Below are 18,976 nucleotides of genomic sequence, written 5' to 3' on the forward strand. Positions count from 1 at the left end.
TGGCTAATTATGTCACATAATGCCTTTACAATTGTAGTATATGTCTGAACTTCTTTTCAAGGCTGAATAGTATTTCATGGTATGTACATTTTACTTATCCATTCATTTGCCTATTGGGTTGCTTTCACCTTTCGGCTATTGTGAATAGTGCTGCTATGAACATGGAGATATAATTTTTTTTTTTTTTTGAGACCTGGCTTTTGATTCTTTTGAGTATATCCATAACTGAAATTGCTGGATCATATGGTAATTACATTTTTTAATTTTTTTGAGAAACTGCCATACTATTTTCCCTAGTTTATCATTTTACATTCTCACCAACAGTATGGAAGGATTTCTTTTTCTTCACATCCTCACCAACACTTTTCCTTTTTTTCACCCTTTTTTTGATAGTGGCCATCCTAATGGGTGCAAGGCAGTATCTCCTGGTTTTGATTTGCATTTCCCCAATGGCTATTATTGAGCATCTTTTTCCTGTGCTTGCTGGCCACTTGTGTATCTTCTTTGAAATGTTTATTCAAGTCCATTGCCCATTTTTAGTTCTTTTCTCAAGATTTTATCTACTTATTTGAAAGTGTGAGCAAGGGAAGGAACAGTAACATGGAGACAAGTCGACTCTGAACCCAGGACCCTGAGATCGTGACCTGAGCCAAAATTGAGTCACCTAAGTGCCCCCATTGCTCATTTTTAAAATGGGGCTGTTTTCCTCTTGAGTTGGAGTTCTTCCTATATTTGAGATATTAATCCCTTATCAAATTTATGACACCCAAATTCTTTTTCCCACCCTGAAGGTTATGTTTTCACTCTATTCCCTGTGTCTGGCCGTAGCGTAAAGATGGGTCAGGTTTTCATTTTAAATTCAATTCTTTCCTAACCACTCACTTCTGTTCATCACCTAACCTAATTTCTCTCAAAACCTGCTCTTGTCCCCAACTCCCCCATACCTGAGGATGGTTCCTACCAGTCCTCTTTGGCAGGAGGTTGAAACACTGAAACTGTTTATCCCATTTTACACTGACATCAAATTAAGGAACAATTTCTCTTTACCTTCACTCTACTTGTAGATCTAGCTACTACTTAACTGCGTATCTAATACTGCAGAGACTTTGAAAACACCGTTATTTTTTTATTAAATTTTTAATAAACATGATATATTTTTATCCCCAGGGGTACAGGTCTGTGAATCGCCAGGTTTACACTTCACAGCACTCACCATAGCACATACCTTCCCCAATGTCCATAACCCCATCCCCCTCTCACGACCCCCTCCCCCCGGCAACCCTCAGTTTGTTTTGTGAGATTAAGAGACACTTATTGAAAACACCGTTATTTAATACTGTTTTCACAACGCTGTGAGATAAAGGATAAACTTAAAGCACAGAGTAGTTACCAAAGAGTGCACAACGAAGAAACGACTAAATGAGGATTTAAACTCCGGGTCGTAGCCAAGGTGGGTCTCGGAATCTGTTGTTCAGGTAAACGCTCCCTAGTCAGGAACCAGAGCCGACCCACGTCCCGTTCCCACCGGGAATTGGTGACGGAATTGCGAGGGGACGCCAGCGCCTGTCCTCCGGGACGCTCTTCCGGTTCTCGTGCGCAGACTAAACGGGTCCGCAGACTAAACGGGTCCGCAGAGCTCCGCTTACTTCCGGTTAGGAAAGGAAAGCGCGGCACCACCGGAAGCGACGAAGGTGCTGTGTAATCACTGAGCAGTTGAGGCCCTCGGAGCTCCGAAAATGCCGGATTACCTCGGTGCCGATCAGCGGAAAACCAAAGAGGAGGAGAAAGATGACAAGCCCATCCGAGGTCGGTTGACACGGGCGGGCGGGCCGGGCCGGAGCAGAACCAGGCTTGGCCCCGGAGGGGAGGCTGGATTCCTTGCTCGCGGCTCCGCGCTGGATTCCTTTTGTGCCCCTGATGATTTAGTCGGTGGCGGCAGCCGGCTTAGCCGGCCTGCCTTCTCTCTGCCCCTCATGTTGGTCCAAGTTCTGTATTCATTTCCCTCCGAGCGAGGTTTTTATTCATACTGAGCTGTCACGTCTTGAGGAGGTCACGCACCGTACTTGGCCCTGCTGGCCTTGAAAAGTGTCCCTGCCTGGCGGTGCTTGACCACCTGGATCCTCTTTTCCTGACCCTCCTCCTCTAGTGGGACGGCTTGGTGCTATCCCTGTGTAGCCGGGATCCTGAGACGTGGTTTTCTTAAAAAAAAAAAAAAAGGTGGGGGGGAGGGGGCAACACCTTCCTTTGATTAATTTATTCAGATGGTTCAAAACACTAAAGGCATAAAAAAAGATACACTGAAAAGTGTCTTTGCCCTTGGCCCCAGCCATCCATTATCCACGGAGGCAGATCGTGTTGCCGTTTTGCGTTATCTTTCTAGACATTTTGTGCATAAACAAGCGTTTATTTTTACCTAAAAGGAGCATATTGTACATCTTGCTTTTTCCCCATCTTCATGTGTCTTAGAGATAAGTTCATATTGTTTTATAAAAAGTCCGTGCTGCCTATCTCTGCATCTGTATAGTATCCCACTTTATTGGGGGAGCAGTAATATATACAATTAATCCTTATTGATGCACATGTAGATTTCTTCCAATCTGACTGCCATTCTAGAGCAACGAATTTGTTCGTATAACTTTTATCCCTGTACAAACACAAGCTGTAGGGTCCGTTTTAGAAATGGAATTGTAAGTTTGATAATGCGAAATTACTCTCTGTAAGGGATTGTACGGCTTGACACTTCTACCCACAGTGCAGGAGATAATGCACACCCAGCTCACATTTCTTCCCCTTCTAGTCTCATCTTTATGCTGCTTTCTTCTTTTGTTCCTTACAGACTATTTAAAAAATATTCTTGCATTTTTTTCCCTTTCTTTTCTCTTACTCTTCACTTCGTAAACAACTTCAGTTCCTCCTAGCACTGTTTTCTTTTCCATTTCCACTTCCCTGCCAGAGAAAGAAATTTTCTATGTTCATCCCACATTTTACTCTTTGCCTTGGGAGTATTTTAGGATACTGCTCAGAGCTACTCAGACACCTGGTAGAAAACTTAGTCACAGTTAAATTAACATTTCATCCGTATATGTCTCTGGGTAGGTTAGCATTCTGTAAATGTATCAGTAAATGTATCCTTTGCATATAGTTATGACTAATATAGAATTTTATGTGCTTCTTCATCCACATCTTGGTTGGTCTTTATAGCAGCATTATGAGGTAAAATGAGTGTTTTCTCTGTTTCTCAGATGACAGAACTGATGCTTAGATTCTTTTTTTCCAGCATTACTTAGCAAATGCATGACTTGCTGCGACTTTGCTAGTGCCCAGGTTGTTCCGATTCTCAAACTGTTCTTTGGGCTCCCTGTTCTTTTTGTGTTACAGGACTTTAAGACTCTTCAGCATTTATGTGACGCCGTTGGTTAAAAATCTGCCTTTACCCAATTAAGATAAAAGTTCATTGAGTCCAGGAACTTTTTCTTGGTTTTATTTATGTCATTACTAACTTTGCGTGATTTTTCTCACTCAATTAATGCAATTTTAAATTGAACAGAAAAGAATTGTTAGCTTTAATTTCCTGGTTTTGAACCTAATGTATTCTTTCTTATTTTAGCTCTGGATGAGGGGGATATTGCCTTGCTGAAAACTTACGTAAGTCCTTTTAAAAGATTTTATTTATTTCTTTATTTGACAGCGAGAGAGAGAGAAATCACAAGTAGGCAGAGAGACAGGCAGAGAGAAAGAGAGAGGGAAGTAGGCTCCCTGCCGAGCAGAGAGCAGAGAGCCCGATGTGGGACTCGATCCCAGGACCCTGAGATCATGACCTGAGCCGAAGGCAGCGGCTTAACTCACTGAGCTACCCAGGCGCCCCATAAGTCCTTTTAGTGTCTACCAAATGCTGATTTTTTTTTTAAAGGTTTTATTTATTTATTTGTCAGAGAGAGAGAGAGAGCACGCACACAAGCAGGCAGAGTGGCAGGCAGAGGCAGAGAGGCAGGCAGAGGCAGAGAGAGAAGCAGGCTCCCGACAGGTGTGGGACTTGATCCCAGGATCCTGGGATCATGACCTGAGCGAAAGGCAGCGGCTTAACCGACCGAGCCAGCCAGGTGCCCCAAATGCAGATCTTTTTTTTTTTTTTTTTTAAAATATTTCATTTATTTATTTGACACAGAGAAAGAGGTCACAAGTAGTCAGAGAGGCAGGCAGAGAGGCAGGCAGAGAGAGAGGGAGAAACAGGCTCCTCACTGAGCCGAGAGCCCGATGCGGGGCTCAATCCCAGGACCCTGAGATCATGACCTGAGCCGAAGGCAGAGGCTTAAACCACTGAGCCACCCAGGCGCCCCCCAAATGCAGATCTTTTATGTTGAAATAAGTACTATTGTTGCCGGTGCCTGGGTGGCTCAGTTGGTTGAGCCACTGCCTTCAGCTCAGGTCATGATTCCGGACTCCTGGGATCGAGTGCCGCATCAGGCTCCTTGCTCTGCAGGGAGTCTGCTTCTCCCTCTGTCATTCCCCCCATCATGCTCTTTCTTTCTCTTTCTCTCTCAGATAAATAAAATAAAATAAAAAGAACTATTGTTGGTATTATCCTTCCAAATAATTAGAAAAAAATGTCTAGCAGTTTGTAATAATCCTCACTGAAAAGTTATGTACCACAGTTTCTCTCTAGATTACATCAGAGAGCAAATATTCAGCATATCAAAGCTTGTACATTTTTTAGTACTATTTGTAAGTAAGTGTGGTCCTATATTGGAAGATACTTGAACTAACATACACAAATGTGTACTATATTTAAAATGTGTACAACTGAATTAGATCTGAAATGGAAAGTTTTAATGCATAGAAATGGACTTGTAGTTTTGGTTAATTTCAGGCATGATTTTATTTGTTAGCCTGCATAATGGTGTGTTGTTTGAGGGATAATACTGGTTCAGGAATACTTCTGAAAGATACGCTCTCTCTACTTCCACTTCACAAGCTTTGGGTCAATAATAGCTATTAAGATTGTAACTACTAACACTTTGTCTGCAGTTTAATAAATTGATGTTTTAGTTTAATAAGTTGATGTTTTAATGTTCTAACTCAAAGTGATCTTTATCTCCTAGGGTCAAAGCACTTACTCTAGGCAGATAAAGCAGGTTGAAGATGACATTCAACAACTTCTCAAGAAAATTAATGAGCTCACTGGTATATATTTTGTTATTCTTATCTCTCTAAATGTTCTGGGTTAATTATATCAAGTGTATAAATACAAAACTAACTCTTTCATGAATTACAGATTAAAAAAATCATTACCCTCCTGTTAAAAAATTAGATCTCCTTTAATAATCTTTCACTACCTTTTACAACAAAGATCAGTGCTTAAGCAGGTAAGCAACCTCTCCTTTAAGCAAATATTTCTGTTGCTCAGAGCCAAGCTCAATAAACTCTATTAAAGAAGTAAATGTTTCTTAGTGAATAAAAATATGGTCTCCCAGGGTATTTCTTGAAGTAAGCACACTGTTGCCTAGTGGTTGGAAACTTTTCTTCTCGGTAATTTGAGTGGTGAAGTTTTACAGTATTTGACCTGCACAAATTTGTGAAATGTGGTATTGCATTTTGGCTTATAAGTACTTTAGGGCAGTGGTTTTCAGATGGGGTGTTGCCCCCGTGCCCTCTTCCCCCACGACATTTGGCAGTGACTAGAGATACTCTTGATGTTCATGACTTGAGGGGGAGGTGGTGCTGGTGGCATCTAGTGTCGAGCGGCCAAGAATGTTGCCCACTACCCAAAAATGCACAGGACACCCCCCACAGCATATTATTCCATCCAAAATGTCCGTAGTGCTGAGCTTGAGAATGCTTGCTTGCAGGTGATGCATTACATTTCAGTGGGTTTTGTTCTCTTTATTTAGGTATTAAAGAGTCTGATACTGGCCTGGCCCCACCAGCACTCTGGGATTTGGCTGCAGATAAGCAAACACTGCAGAGTGAACAGCCTTTGCAGGTTGCAAGGTATGCATAGCAGGCTGGAAATTTATTTATTTATTTATTTATTTATTTATTTATTTATTTTTAAAGATTTTATTTATTTATTTGACAGACAGAGATCACAAGTAGGCAGAGAGACAGGCAGAGAGAGAGAGAGGAGGAAGCAGGCTCCCTGCCAAGCAGAGAGCCCAATGCGGGGCTCGATCCCAGGACCCTGGGATCATGACCTGAGCGAAAGGCAGAGGCTTTAACCCACTGAGCCACCCAGGCGCCCCTGGAAATTTATATCTGTACTTTTTTATTTTTTTAAAGATTTTTATTTATTTATTTGATAGAGATTACAAGTAGTCAGAGAGGCAGGCAGAGAGAGGGGAGAAAGCAGGCTCCCCGCTGATGGGGCTCGATCCCAGGACCCTGAGATCATGACCTGAGCCGAAGGCAGAGGCTTTAACCCACTGAGCCACCCAGGCGCCCCCTTTATCTGTACTTTTAAGCACTTTTTAGAATCCGGGTATATGCAGTAGTTCGTAAAAATTTCTTATTCCTAGTTTGAAGTAAACAAAGCTTTTATAGAAGTATCCGGGATTAAATTTTATGCCTTCAACAATTACTCAAGAAGTAGGTGAAGATATAATCATAAAAAGATTCAAAAGATTCAAATAGTACAAAAAAGATCAGATGAAAACAGGAAAACCTCCCTTCTCATCTTCGCTGTCCCATAGCCCCTCATTAGCTGTAACTGAAAATAGTTTGGTCCTCTTAGCCCTCCTGTGTATCTTCATATATATATTTGCATGCAAAGAAACATGTCCTGATTTTTTGTTTAGTACTTCTTTTTTTCTCTCTCTTGTTTTTTAAAAATTACAATATTCTGTAGATTTTGGTTTATTTACAATTTTGTTACTGTACATGGTGCTACACTGAACATGCATGTTAAATATTTCTCTCTGTGCATATACTTTTTTTTTTACTTTTTAAAATTTCTTTTCAGAGTAACAGTATTCATTGTGTGCATACACTTCTGTAGTATAGCTTACTAGCAGTGGAATTGGGAGGTCAAAGGCATTTACAGTTTTGAAAATCTGGAAAAAGATGATTTGACCAATTTATACTCCCTAACATGAGGCTTTGAGGCAAATAACCTATTTCCCTGATCAGTATAAGATATGTGATCATCTATTTTTACACTTTTACTATTTGGGGGGAAAATAAAAATCTCATTTTTATTTGCATTATGCTGATTACTAGTATGACAGCTTCTTATACTGATTAAACATTTGTATTTCTGTGTCTATTCATGTTTTGTTATATTGGGTTCTTTTTGTGAATTTTTCGGAGCACTTTCTATATTGTACATATTAATCCTTTCTTCAGTATGCTAAAAATATCTTTTTTCCCGTTCTGTCACTTCACTTCTTGGTACCTTTTGTTGTACTAATGTGTAAAATAAATATAATAAATAAATAAAAATTAATTAATTAAAATTAATAAAATTAAAATAAAAAATAAAAATTTAATTTTATTTAAAGAAAATTAAATTTAATTTTAAATTAAAATAAAAAATAAAATTAATATATTTTCACTATATCTCTTGGGTTTGATTGTTGCTTATGAAGGCTTTTAGCTCAATCCAAGATTGTATTCTCCTGTGTTTTATTCTGACATTGAAAATTTTGTTTCAATTTTAACTCTTTACTACAGCTAAAGGTTATTTTTCCTTTCCTCTTTTCCTTCCTCCCTCACTCCCTTTTTTCTGTTTCCCCTTTCCATTTATTGGTTTATATTTCAGTTTTATCGTGGTTTTAAAGAGTTAAACGGTGCTAGGATAATAGTTGTCTTTCCCAATTCCTCCTTCCTTAGAGATACCTATTTTCTTTCTTTTTTTTTTTTTTAAATTTTATTTATTTATTTGACAGACAGAGATCACAAGTAGGCAGAGAGGCAGGCAGAGAGAGAGGAAAGGAAGCAGGCTCCCCGAGGAGCAGAGAGCCCGATGCGGGGCTCCATCCCAGGACCCTGGGATCATGACCTGAGCCGAAGGCAGAGGCTTTAACCCACTGAGCCACCCAGGCCCCTGAGATACCTATTTTCAAAATTTTTAACTGGTGGTTTGGTTTCTACCTTCATGATTCTTATGGACATGATTCTTGCATATTGTAGATTGCGTCTTGTTTTTTTAATTTTAGGTATTATCTGCTGGCTTGAGGATTTTGTTTTGTTTCCTCTGCCTCATCCCCAAAACATACCTTTCCTATCCCTGTATCCTCCTAATGTAATTACAGTAAACTTTTGGTTAGGTCAGTAGTCACTGTTTTCATAACTGGCTAAGTAACGCTATTCACTAAGAGGCAAGTAGTAAACCATGATTATTTTCTTTCTTGTAGCATTTCTTGTTTTCCTTGTCATAATTGTCTTTTCTCATTTGCCATTTTCTATGTATATAAAAAACGCAACCCTCCATTGTCTAAAATTGCTCTTCAGATGTGTTAGGTCTGGCAGGTTTTTTTCTCACATATACCTCAGGTTCATCAGCTGCGCCTCGGGTTCTGTCGTGTCCATTGTCCTGAAGAAGTCTTTCCCACCACTGGCTCACCTGCTTCATTTTGTACCATGGCCCTTTGCACATGCTAAATCACAACCGTCCTTGACCTCTGACCCTGAAGGTTCCCTTTGCTGCTCTCCTGTTGCTTGCGTACCATGAGTTTCTCGTGTTTGTTTACGTATACCTGCTTTAGGTGTAAGTAGCTCTGTAGTAGCTTCCTGAAAGAAGCAAGTTGGGAGGCAATATTTTGAGACCATGTATGCCCAAAAATGTCTTGGTATAATGTTCCTTCTTCAGAATTTTGAAGGCAGCATTCCACGGTCTTCCACCTCTCAGCGTTGTTGGTCTGAAGCTCTGATTCCCAGTCCTGTATGTGTGATCTCTTTTTCATCTGAAAGTTGTAGAGTCTCCTCGTTCTCAGGATTCTGAGATTTCATGATGACATGCCTCAGTATTAGTGAATTTTCATCCATGGTGCTTGGCTCTCATGGCCTTCACTGTGGCAGTTTTTCTTGAAATTATTTGTTAATTTCTTTCTATTTTCTTGGTTCTCTATTCCAGACTTGTATTACTTGGATCTCCTGGATGTCTCTGCTAATATGCTAATCTTTCCTGTGTGGGGTATTTTTTTGTTTGTTTTGGTCTTTTTGCTCTACTTTTGAGATTTTCTTAATGTCAAGTCCTTTTATTGATTATTGTTCCTGTTCTTCTTTTCAAGCTTTTAATTTCTAAGAGCTCTTTATTCTTTCAATATAGGTGTTTGTTGTTTTTTTGAATGTCCTCTGTTTTTGAATCATGGTTGTAAGATGTTCTCATCACTAAGGAAATGAACGATAACTGCAAGGTTTCTACTTTATCCAAGGTGCTTTTTTCCCCTTTGCTTGTTTGGGGTCCATCTTTTATGCTAGATGTCTTGTAATCATACGTTAATTTTAGTTGGAGATGTAAGAACTGAGGGAAACTCAGGTTCATTCTGAAAGTCAACGTCCTTACATATATATACTTTCTCAGCTTTGGATTTAAAAAATACGTATTTGTGCAGGCACTGTGGACATGGTTTGTCAGAGGAAGTAGTGATAGGCACTTTATATGTAATCCTTCCTGGTAGACCTTGACTGGTAACAGAAAACAGAGTCCTATCCCACAGTTTAGCTGCAGGGATAAAGCATTTTTTTTTTCTTTTTGTAAAGATGTTATTTATTTGAGAGAGAGACAGGGAGAGGGAGAAGCAGTTTCCCCACTTCCCCAATGATCAGGGAGCCCTATGCAGAGCTCGATCCCAGGGCTCCAGGATCATGAGCTGAGCCACACCATGCTCAAGAATGGACAAAGCATTCTTGAGCTTCCTTTGGGCTCTACCTTTACGTACACTCTAGACTATGTTGTATTTCCCCATATTAGTGCTATGGCTTATGACATGGATTTGTCCTACAGTGAGTTCTGTTTTTTGTTTTTCTTCCATAGAAGAGGAAGGGCAGTAGACTACTTTTTACTATGATGTACATGGTATTACAAATTTGCCTTTACCATGTCACACAGAAAAAGAATACATTTGAGTTAAAAATAGCTGCAATGATAAACATGGATTTGAAGTATAAACTCAGAAAAGAAGGTAAACACATTTATTACTTAACTTGTTATTAGACAAGATGACCATCTTCCTAAAGGGACAATACAATGGAGAGTAACTTAAGATATAGAGGAGTATCACTAAGGAATGTAGTTAAGAAAATCAAGAAATTGGAGCACCTGGGTAGCTCAGTTGGTTAAACATCTGCTTTCCGCTCAGGTCCTGATCCTGGGGTCCTGGAATTGAGCCCCTCATTGGGCTCCCTGCTCAGTGGGGAGCTTGCTTCTCCCTCTCCCTACTCGTGCTCTCTTCCCGTCTCTGTCTCTCTCTCAAATAAATAAATAAAATCTTAAAAAAAAAAAATTCAAGAAATTAGAGAACTTCTTAATAATGTAATATTTGGGTTTAACTTTCTAGGGGAATGTGTCTTTTGAAAACTTTACAGCTTAGCTTGAGAGGACCCTTGGGTTTCTGTAGTAAAGGATCTTTAGCAGTGACCTAATTTCTGCAGTTCTAGTTTTTACTTGCTCATTAGAGAATCTAGTGCCTTGCCCAGGAGAGAATCTAGTTACTTGAATTCATTATTAGTGGTTTAGGTTCCTTACTCTAATCAAGCCTTTTGCTATTAGGTGTACGAAGATAATCAATGCTGACTCGGAGGACCCAAAGTACATTATCAATGTGAAGCAGTTTGCCAAGTTTGTGGTGGACCTCAGTGATCAGGTAGCACCTACCGACATTGAAGAAGGGATGAGAGTTGGGTAAGATTGTATTTACAGTAAATACTCTTCTTTCATTAAAGATACCATGTCACATCCACATCCTTGGCTTCTTTGGAATGAATGAACTGGGTGCCGTAGAATATGAAGCAGTACCCTATGGTAGAGTACTACCGTTGAACACCCTTTCTTCCACATCTGCTTCTTTCCTCTACCCCACTAGGGCTTTTTGTGAATGGCTTTAAACGTCATACTCAAGTGCAGGATTTGAGAGTTGAGTTTGACGGTCTACTTAAGGTAACATGGGGTGAGTGGAGGGAGCACTTGCTCTAAGATAGTCAGGATTAAGTAAGTTAAAGTATATACAATACATGATGATTAACTGAGTAAGTTTTTCGAATGTGTTGAGTGACGATCTTTTTTACATCCTTAGGGTGGACAGAAATAAGTATCAGATTCACATTCCCCTACCTCCCAAGATTGACCCAACAGTTACCATGATGCAGGTAAGAAAACATGGGAGGGAAAAGGAATGGCATGACTTTGAATACAATTGCATCCATCTCAAAGAATTTTGAAACTCTGACTTGTAAATTGTCCATAATTGGGCATATACTGGAGAGTTACAAAATGTTTTAAACAGTTTTTCAGATGAGAAAGTTTTTATCAGTCTTTTTTTTTTAACTGGTTTGTCTCTCAGTTAGTGTCGTAGCAAGTAGAATTGCAAGTGGTGCTAGGACACTGGACAGTGGATTCCATTTTTATGTTATTTTTCTCTTCGGGTATTGAGTCTCATTTTTCTCTTAGGGTATTGGGTCTGCTGTACTGGATAGAACATTTGAACTAGTATTCAAAAGCCTGTGGCTGGGGTGCCTGGGTGGCTCAGTGGGTTAAAGCCTCTGCCTTCGGCTCAGGTCATGATCCCAGGGTCCTGGGATCGAGCCCCGCATCAGGCTCTCTGCTCAGCGGGGAGCCTGCTTCCCCCACCCCACCCCTCGCCTGCCTCTCTGCCTACTTGTGATCTTAAAAAAAACAACAACAAAAAAACACAAAAGCCTGTGGCTGTATGTTACACATTTTCATCTTTTTTTAGGTGGAAGAAAAACCTGATGTCACATACAGTGATGTGGGTGGCTGTAAGGAACAGATTGAGAAACTTCGAGAAGTAGTTGAAACCCCATTGCTTCATGTAAGTGGCTGAGTCTGTGGACTAAGTTACCTATTATTAGATAGCTTTAAAAATTTTATGTTTTCCTTAGTGAAAACTTTTGAGGGGGTAGATGATAGAGGTGTGGTGAGTTGGTACATTCCAGAAGAGAGGAAGCAAAAGGATTGGTCAGACCTATTCAAAAACAGATCTGCTATCTTGGGTGACAGAGGCGGTTGAGGTATATACCTTTAGCAATATGTTAAATTTGTTATAAGTTACTGTAGAAGAAACCACGTGTTTTAATGATACCAAGAGGATGTAGGCTTAAATTGAGTCAAAATAAGCTTGGGAGGATAATGGAAAACTAGAATATTAAACACCAGATAATACTTTTGTTTTTTAAAACACCGTAATTTTTGTAAATTGGGGGGGAAAATATTTTGTTAAGCCTGGGTAAGAGAAAAACGCCTTTAAAAGCCATTCAGTATTACGTATTGATGTGAGTCTAGATCTTATCTCTTAAAATAAGCAAAATTCTTATTTAGATCAAGTGTATACATGTGGACTTAATGATTTTGGTTTAAATATAATGATATTTACAGGTATGATACAGAAGTAGTTCTTGTGTTTATTACACAGAAGTGATAAATGTAAAAATTATGTCTCCCACTACAGCCAGAGAGGTTTGTTAACCTTGGCATTGAGCCTCCCAAGGGTGTGCTGCTCTTTGGTCCACCGGGTACAGGCAAGACCCTCTGTGCTCGGGCAGTTGCTAACAGGACTGATGCTTGCTTCATTCGAGTTATTGGATCTGAACTTGTACAGAAGTATGTTGGTGAGGTAAAGTACATTGATCAAAGTCAGCTATTACATAGCCCTGTGAAAGATTTATGATATGGAATAACAGTTCCACACTGAAGGACTGAGACGTGAAATTTCTTAACTGATGGATTGTAATTAGTAGCTCAGAAGCCATTGGCCTTCCCTTGGTTACTGGAAACAAACAATTGCCTAAAACTTGTAATCAGTATGCTCCCTCTTCAGAAGGATGACCTTTCTATAGATTTGGTTTCTGAGACCCCAGCAATGTAGTGAGTGCATTCAAAAGTACTTTCATTTCGGGGGTAGCGTTTCATACGCTATTGTAAAAAGAGAACATAATCGTCCATATATGTGTGAGGGCATATACACATACACACACGTATACATATGATGTATTTTTTCATTACAGTTAGGTCTAGGGCTGTGTATATCACATCTGAAACAGTAGTGATTAGTATACTTAGACTTAGTAAAGGAGGTGCATGAGTTGATCTGTTCCTTGATCAAAACTTAAAAAGCAGGGCGCCTGGGTGGCTCAGTTGGTTAAGCACCTGCCTTTGGCTCAGGTCATGATCTCAGGGTCCTGCGATCAAGCCCGCATCGGGCTCCTTGCTCAGCACGGAGCCTGCTTCTCCCTCTCCCTCTTCTCCTCCTCCTGCTAATTCTCTGTCTTACTCACTCTCTCTCAAATAAATAAATAAAATCTTAAAAAAAAAACAACAAACTTACACAGCAAAATTAATGCTCAGAAATGCTAATGATAAATCAGAAGCTTTCTTTCATTTCCTCAATTTTAACTGATTGTTATGGTGCCTTTATTCAAGTGTTCATTTGACCTCTTCAGATCTTGAAGTATTGGCTATTTAATAGGTATAGAATCATGAAATTAATACTGTTTGGAGGGTAATGAGATTAATTTGATGGAATAGGTACCAACTTCAGTTTTTTTAAAAAAGCTTTAGGTATTACTAATACTTGAGAATACTGTTAGGAATATTGGAAAGTTTGAAGCATAGATTCTTACTGTGTTTAAAAAATGTTTTAAACCAACTCTGAATTATTTTTCTCGTTAGGGGGCTCGAATGGTTCGTGAGCTCTTTGAAATGGCCAGAACGAAAAAAGCCTGCCTCATCTTCTTTGATGAAATTGATGCTATTGGAGGTATGAGTGGTTTTTTAGAGGACTACTTTAGGATCGGTTTTCATGAGCATGCTACACACAAGTAATGTGTGTAGAGTTCTCTTGATGTGTTAATCTTGTAGAGAATTTTAATTCCAGCTCTTCTGTGAGCTCTGGCGTGTGTGAGCTACAGATCTAACAGACAACAGAGATTCGCCGAAAAGGAAAAAAGAGAGGGAGCATTGTTATTTCTCAAAGTCTTGATCTTTGTCCTTTCCTCATTTCATTCACGTGACACACGTTTTCACACTTTAACAACTTCTAATTGGAGATATAGCTTCACTTAATGTGATAAGAAAGCACTAGGGCATAATTTAGTTGGTGGCGGTTTTTCATAATGTATACATAAAGTAATGTTACTGCTGGCTTTGTAGATTTGATGAAATACAGTATTAGCTGTGCGGTCCAGACAGGTTATTCCAACTAACTGAGCTTCTGTTTGCTTACCATATAAAGGAAATGATAATTCCTGCCTTGTTTATTTCACGGGTTTTTGAGAGACTTAAAGTCATGGGGTGCTTAGGTGGCTTAGTTGGTTAAGCGCCCAATTCTGGATCTCAGTTCAGATCTCGATCTCAGGGTCATGCGTTCAAGCTTCACATTGGGCTCCACGCTGGGGTAGAGCCTACTTAAAAAAAAAGTTAAGTAATAAATGAGATAGACCTTGGAAACTAAACTGTTCTGTAGGCCTGGACTATTGTAATAGTTTATGAGAGTAGTAATTCTTTTATTTTTAGGAGAGAGGAGGGGCAGAGAGAGAGGGAGACAAACATGGGGCTTGATATTACAACCCTGAGATCATGACCTGAGCTGAAATCAAGAGTTGGATGTTTAATTTACTGTGAGCTGCCAGGCATCCTGGGAGTAGTAATTTTTTTTTTTTGTTTTTTTTTTAAGATTTTATTTATTTGAGAGGGAGAGCATGAGAAGGGGCAGGGTCAGAGGGAGAAGCAGACTCCCTGCCAAGCAGGGAGCCTGATGCAGGACTTGACTGTGGGACTCCAGGATCATGAGCTGAGCTGAAGGCAGTCGCTTAACCAACTGAGCCACCCAGGCGCCCCAATAATTCTTAATAGCTCGAAAGATGTCATATGTTCAGACAGTTATTTATTATTTATTTATTATTTATTAATGAACTTAGTGACACAAATGACTTGAAAACATAGTGTACCCTCTAATGCTCTCTGGGGACTGCAGTTAGGTTACCTAGAATCTTGTTTTTAGACTGGTTGGATGTTGTTAGGTTTGGACATTTCTGTGGTTAATGTCTTGGAGGGACATAATGTGACCACAGTGCATCGATGTAGTGTTGTGAATCTGAAGTTACTTGAATAGTAGTTTTGGAATAAGCTTTATGATGATGACAGGATGCTCTGAAGCTATGGCTTCCAAAGTACATTGTATATAGAGTAGTATTAGGGTATAGGAAGGAAATCTAGAATTTTCTTTGCATTTTTAATCTCATTTGAAAGTTTTCCAATTTTTTTTTTTGTGTTTTATAATGCACATAATACATTAATACAACTGTATGTATTTATACAACAAGAATGAGAGTATATATTTGGAGGTCTTTTTTTTTTATTTTGGTTGCAAATGAGAGATTTGACATTAAGCTCAGATAATACATCAGAATCAGTGTGCTGTATTATGGATTTAGCCATATTTTTAAGGAGAGTTTCTGAGAAACTTGGAAGGAAGAGTATGACTGTTTCTTAACATACAGTCAGACACCACTGTAGTGCTCAAGTCCGCATATGTTCTGTTGCCTCTTGCAGAGGTGTATTGTGCTGAAAGTGGAGGTGTTCTTGAGTCACTTAAAAAACAAAATTCCTAAAGGAGGTTAAAAAAAATACTTTAAAGGAGCCTCTGTTCCATAAATCTATGATGAGTCCCTTTGAAAGATGCCCTCTCTAATCAGTTTTGTGTAAAGGAGGCTCTTCTCAGAGCGTGTGCTTCCCGGGAAGATGTTCACGCGCACCGGTGTCCCGACTGGCGCAGGCAGTGACGGTACCTTGAGTTATGTGTCGTGCTGTCCTCAAATGGACGTCGAGGAGCTTATTTTTCCTTTTGTCTTCTCAGGGGCTCGTTTTGATGACGGTGCTGGAGGAGACAACGAAGTGCAGAGAACAATGCTGGAACTGATCAATCAGCTGGACGGTTTTGATCCTCGAGGTAACATCAAAGTGCTGATGGCCACTAACAGACCTGACACCCTGGATCCAGCACTCATGAGGCCAGGGAGACTGGACAGAAAGATTGAATTCAGCTTACCTGATCTAGAGGTAAGAAAATCATTTCGTTTCAAAGATCCCAAGAGACCCCATGTGAAATTTTTTCTTCCTGTGGTGTTTTCCCATTTTAATATTTACCAATTCCCCCATTTTTAGGGTCGGACTCACATTTTTAAGATTCATGCTCGTTCAATGAGTGTCGAAAGAGATATCAGATTTGAATTGTTAGCGCGACTGTGTCCAAATAGTACCGGTAGGTTGAAAGGTCTTGCTCGTTACATTTGCTGGTCTGTCTGTTCAGGCTGCTTTAATAAGCCTGTCGTTTTCTTTCTGTTTGAAAGGTGCGGAGATTAGAAGCGTCTGCACAGAAGCCGGCATGTTTGCCATCAGAGCACGGCGAAAAATTGCTACCGAGAAGGATTTCTTGGAGGCTGTAAATAAGGTCATTAAGTCTTACGCCAAATTCAGTGCTACTCCCCGCTATATGACATACAACTGATCCCGAACGCTTTCATGAAAACACTTCCTTTTACTGGAATCCTAACTTTATTAAATAGCCTTGTTAATAACCAGGACTCACACAAAAATAGTGTTTCAAATTGTATGTTTTCTTCAGATGTGTTTGTAGTACAATAAAAAGTGGTATCTGATGTCATCAGGCAGAAGAGCTGATTATGTATATTATGTTTTGATCACTACACCACCATTAAAGGGTCCCGTATCATAAAGTGCTTGCTTAGACCATGTCCATTCTAGGCACATGCTGGCTGGGTGCCAGTGGTGCCCTCCCATCTGCCCAGTGCGGTGGATCTAATGAATTTTGATGTAACACGTGCGAAAACTTTCCTACTTAACATACTTGGAGCCGAGCTGGGGTTCATGGCCAACTTTGTCAGCTCCATACCTGTATTCCTCACCTTCATGCTCTTCTGCCCCTCATCAAAGCAGCCCATCTAGGCAGTGGTTTTTAAAAAAATTTTTTTTCAGTGGTTTTTTAAAAATTTTTTTCCTACCACACTGAATAATAAAACTTTGGCCAAACTTTTTTTAAAGTGGAAGAAGCATCTGATGTATTAGGTTTTGCTTTGCTATTTGAGTTGATTTCAAGTTAATCAAGATGAATTAGTGACTTTAATGACCAGCAAAGTAGTAAAGCAGAAAGAAAAATATATACACATAATAATCTAATCTAGAAAATCGAGAATTGGTTTCATACAGAGAAGTACTTATTTCATCTTACAAATTAAGGATTTAAAATATTGGTAAAGCTCCTGTTAGACTTCTGGTGAAGGGAGGTATTTCTAAAAATAAAGTTGTATTGGGATCCTCAGCAGATCTCTGAAATTATTATTTTTTCAAATTATTTCTTGTGCAGACAAATCCTCTCCCATCTTGCACCACCATTAGCCTCCCTGCCCAAATACTGAGACCCAAGCACAATAAAGAATGTTTTTATTGCAGTTTAGTCATAAAAAAGTAATGCAAAATAGCAAGAACTCGATACATTTTAATTCACAGAAGAAAAAGTGACAACATAGAAAATGCTTTAAATGTTGTATTGAAATATTTAAAATATGAAAATTTTCAAAGAGAAGAATCAAAGCCCTTCATTTATAAAATCTAACCAGCATTCTTTTTCTTTTTTGTGAAATGGATCAGAACAATTTTTCTAAGCCTGCCCTGGTCTTTCATGAGGTATGAAACAGAGCAAGCCCTTTTTAGGTGTTAGGCTTATAATAAAATACACTCGAATAAATGAAGATAAATGTTTTTGTAATGTTTTGATAAATATAAGCATTTACGTCACACTCTTTGAAGCCTTACCAGTTTTTCAGGGAGCCACATACTAGTATCATGCACCAATGTGGGATTACTCAAACTGGCTGTGTTGAGCTCACTGAGGCCTAACATGTAGGCTCTGGAGAATCTTAACAGCTCAGTTCCATGATGAAAATCTAATGCCACACATCAAACTGACAATTATTTGAAAAATTTGGGTGTTTCTGCCCAATAGCATTAACCCTATCTAGATTAGCATCTTTGTACCCTATTTTAAAAGAGAAAAATGAACACTCACCAGTAACCCTCTCCACCTAATGTATGTACATGTGAGTCCACAGACATGTCTATGGACACACGTGTATGTTCCACATGTATTGGGAGGCTGATAAATCAGAATACGAAGTTGATGACTTTAGAAAAATACTGTTGTGATCTTTAAAAAAATACTCTGTAAACATTTTAAAAATGTGACTGGATTTATAAACACTTAATTTCCACAAAGCTCAGGTTTATCCGTCACATAAAGTGAAGTGAAAAGCCTGGTATGCTTTTTCTCAAAGGCAAGATAGATTTTTGAGATGCTCAGACTTTATTAAATCCAAGTCAGTAAGCCGGCAGTTACCTGCTATAGGGCTAAGCATTTGGAAATGTTGGGATTTGAGGGGTTTCAAAGCCATCGCATGCATTTTGGTTGGCTATATGGAGACTTAAGGCAGTATTTTTATCAGTTCTCTAACCAACTCTTACCAACACTCAAACTGTGTTATCAAGAATCTAAGCATATTGAATCCTCAAGACGTTCCTGAAAGATACACTAAAACGGACCAACAGCATTTTTGCACTCAAAAGCACATAGGCTCACACCAGAGATGTTATTTGATTTTAAATTGATTTACTATCCTTAAAGGGGCAGATATTACAGATAAAGCCTTCCCAACCCCATACCCTATCTTCCCTCTCCCTCAGCCTCTCAGGAGGGCATATGCAAGCCTACCCCACCCACCCCCCAAAACAGAA

General features: G+C 39.3%; 1 protein-coding gene across 1 annotated transcript; it reads left to right on the top strand.

Moving 5' to 3' along the window:
• The first annotated feature begins 1,669 nt into the window (after window positions 1-1,669).
• On the top strand, window positions 1,670-17,222 carry PSMC2 (proteasome 26S subunit, ATPase 2). The gene is made up of 12 exons (XM_046021168.1): window positions 1,670-1,806; window positions 3,608-3,645; window positions 5,100-5,181; window positions 5,889-5,988; window positions 10,706-10,837; window positions 11,229-11,301; window positions 11,889-11,984; window positions 12,621-12,785; window positions 13,841-13,928; window positions 16,026-16,228; window positions 16,334-16,430; window positions 16,519-17,222. Exons 1-12 carry the CDS (start codon window positions 1,737-1,739, stop codon window positions 16,674-16,676), a joined length of 1,302 nt encoding a protein of 433 aa, XP_045877124.1. The 5' UTR covers window positions 1,670-1,736; the 3' UTR covers window positions 16,677-17,222.
• The last annotated feature ends 1,754 nt before the right edge of the window (window positions 17,223-18,976 follow it).

This window comes from Meles meles, chromosome 10, assembly GCF_922984935.1.
Source record: "Meles meles chromosome 10, mMelMel3.1 paternal haplotype, whole genome shotgun sequence".
Taxonomy (NCBI): domain Eukaryota; kingdom Metazoa; phylum Chordata; class Mammalia; order Carnivora; family Mustelidae; genus Meles; species Meles meles.

Coding starts and splice junctions, on each gene's coding strand:
- PSMC2 (XM_046021168.1), top strand. CDS start 1,737: ATGCCGGATTACCTCGGTGCCGATCAGCGGAAAACCAAAGAGGAGGAG. Junction 3,646..5,099: donor TTGCCTTGCTGAAAACTTAC/GTAAGTCCTTTT, acceptor TTTATCTCCTAG/GGTCAAAGCACTTACTCTAG. Junction 13,929..16,025: donor TGAAATTGATGCTATTGGAG/GTATGAGTGGTT, acceptor TTGTCTTCTCAG/GGGCTCGTTTTGATGACGGT.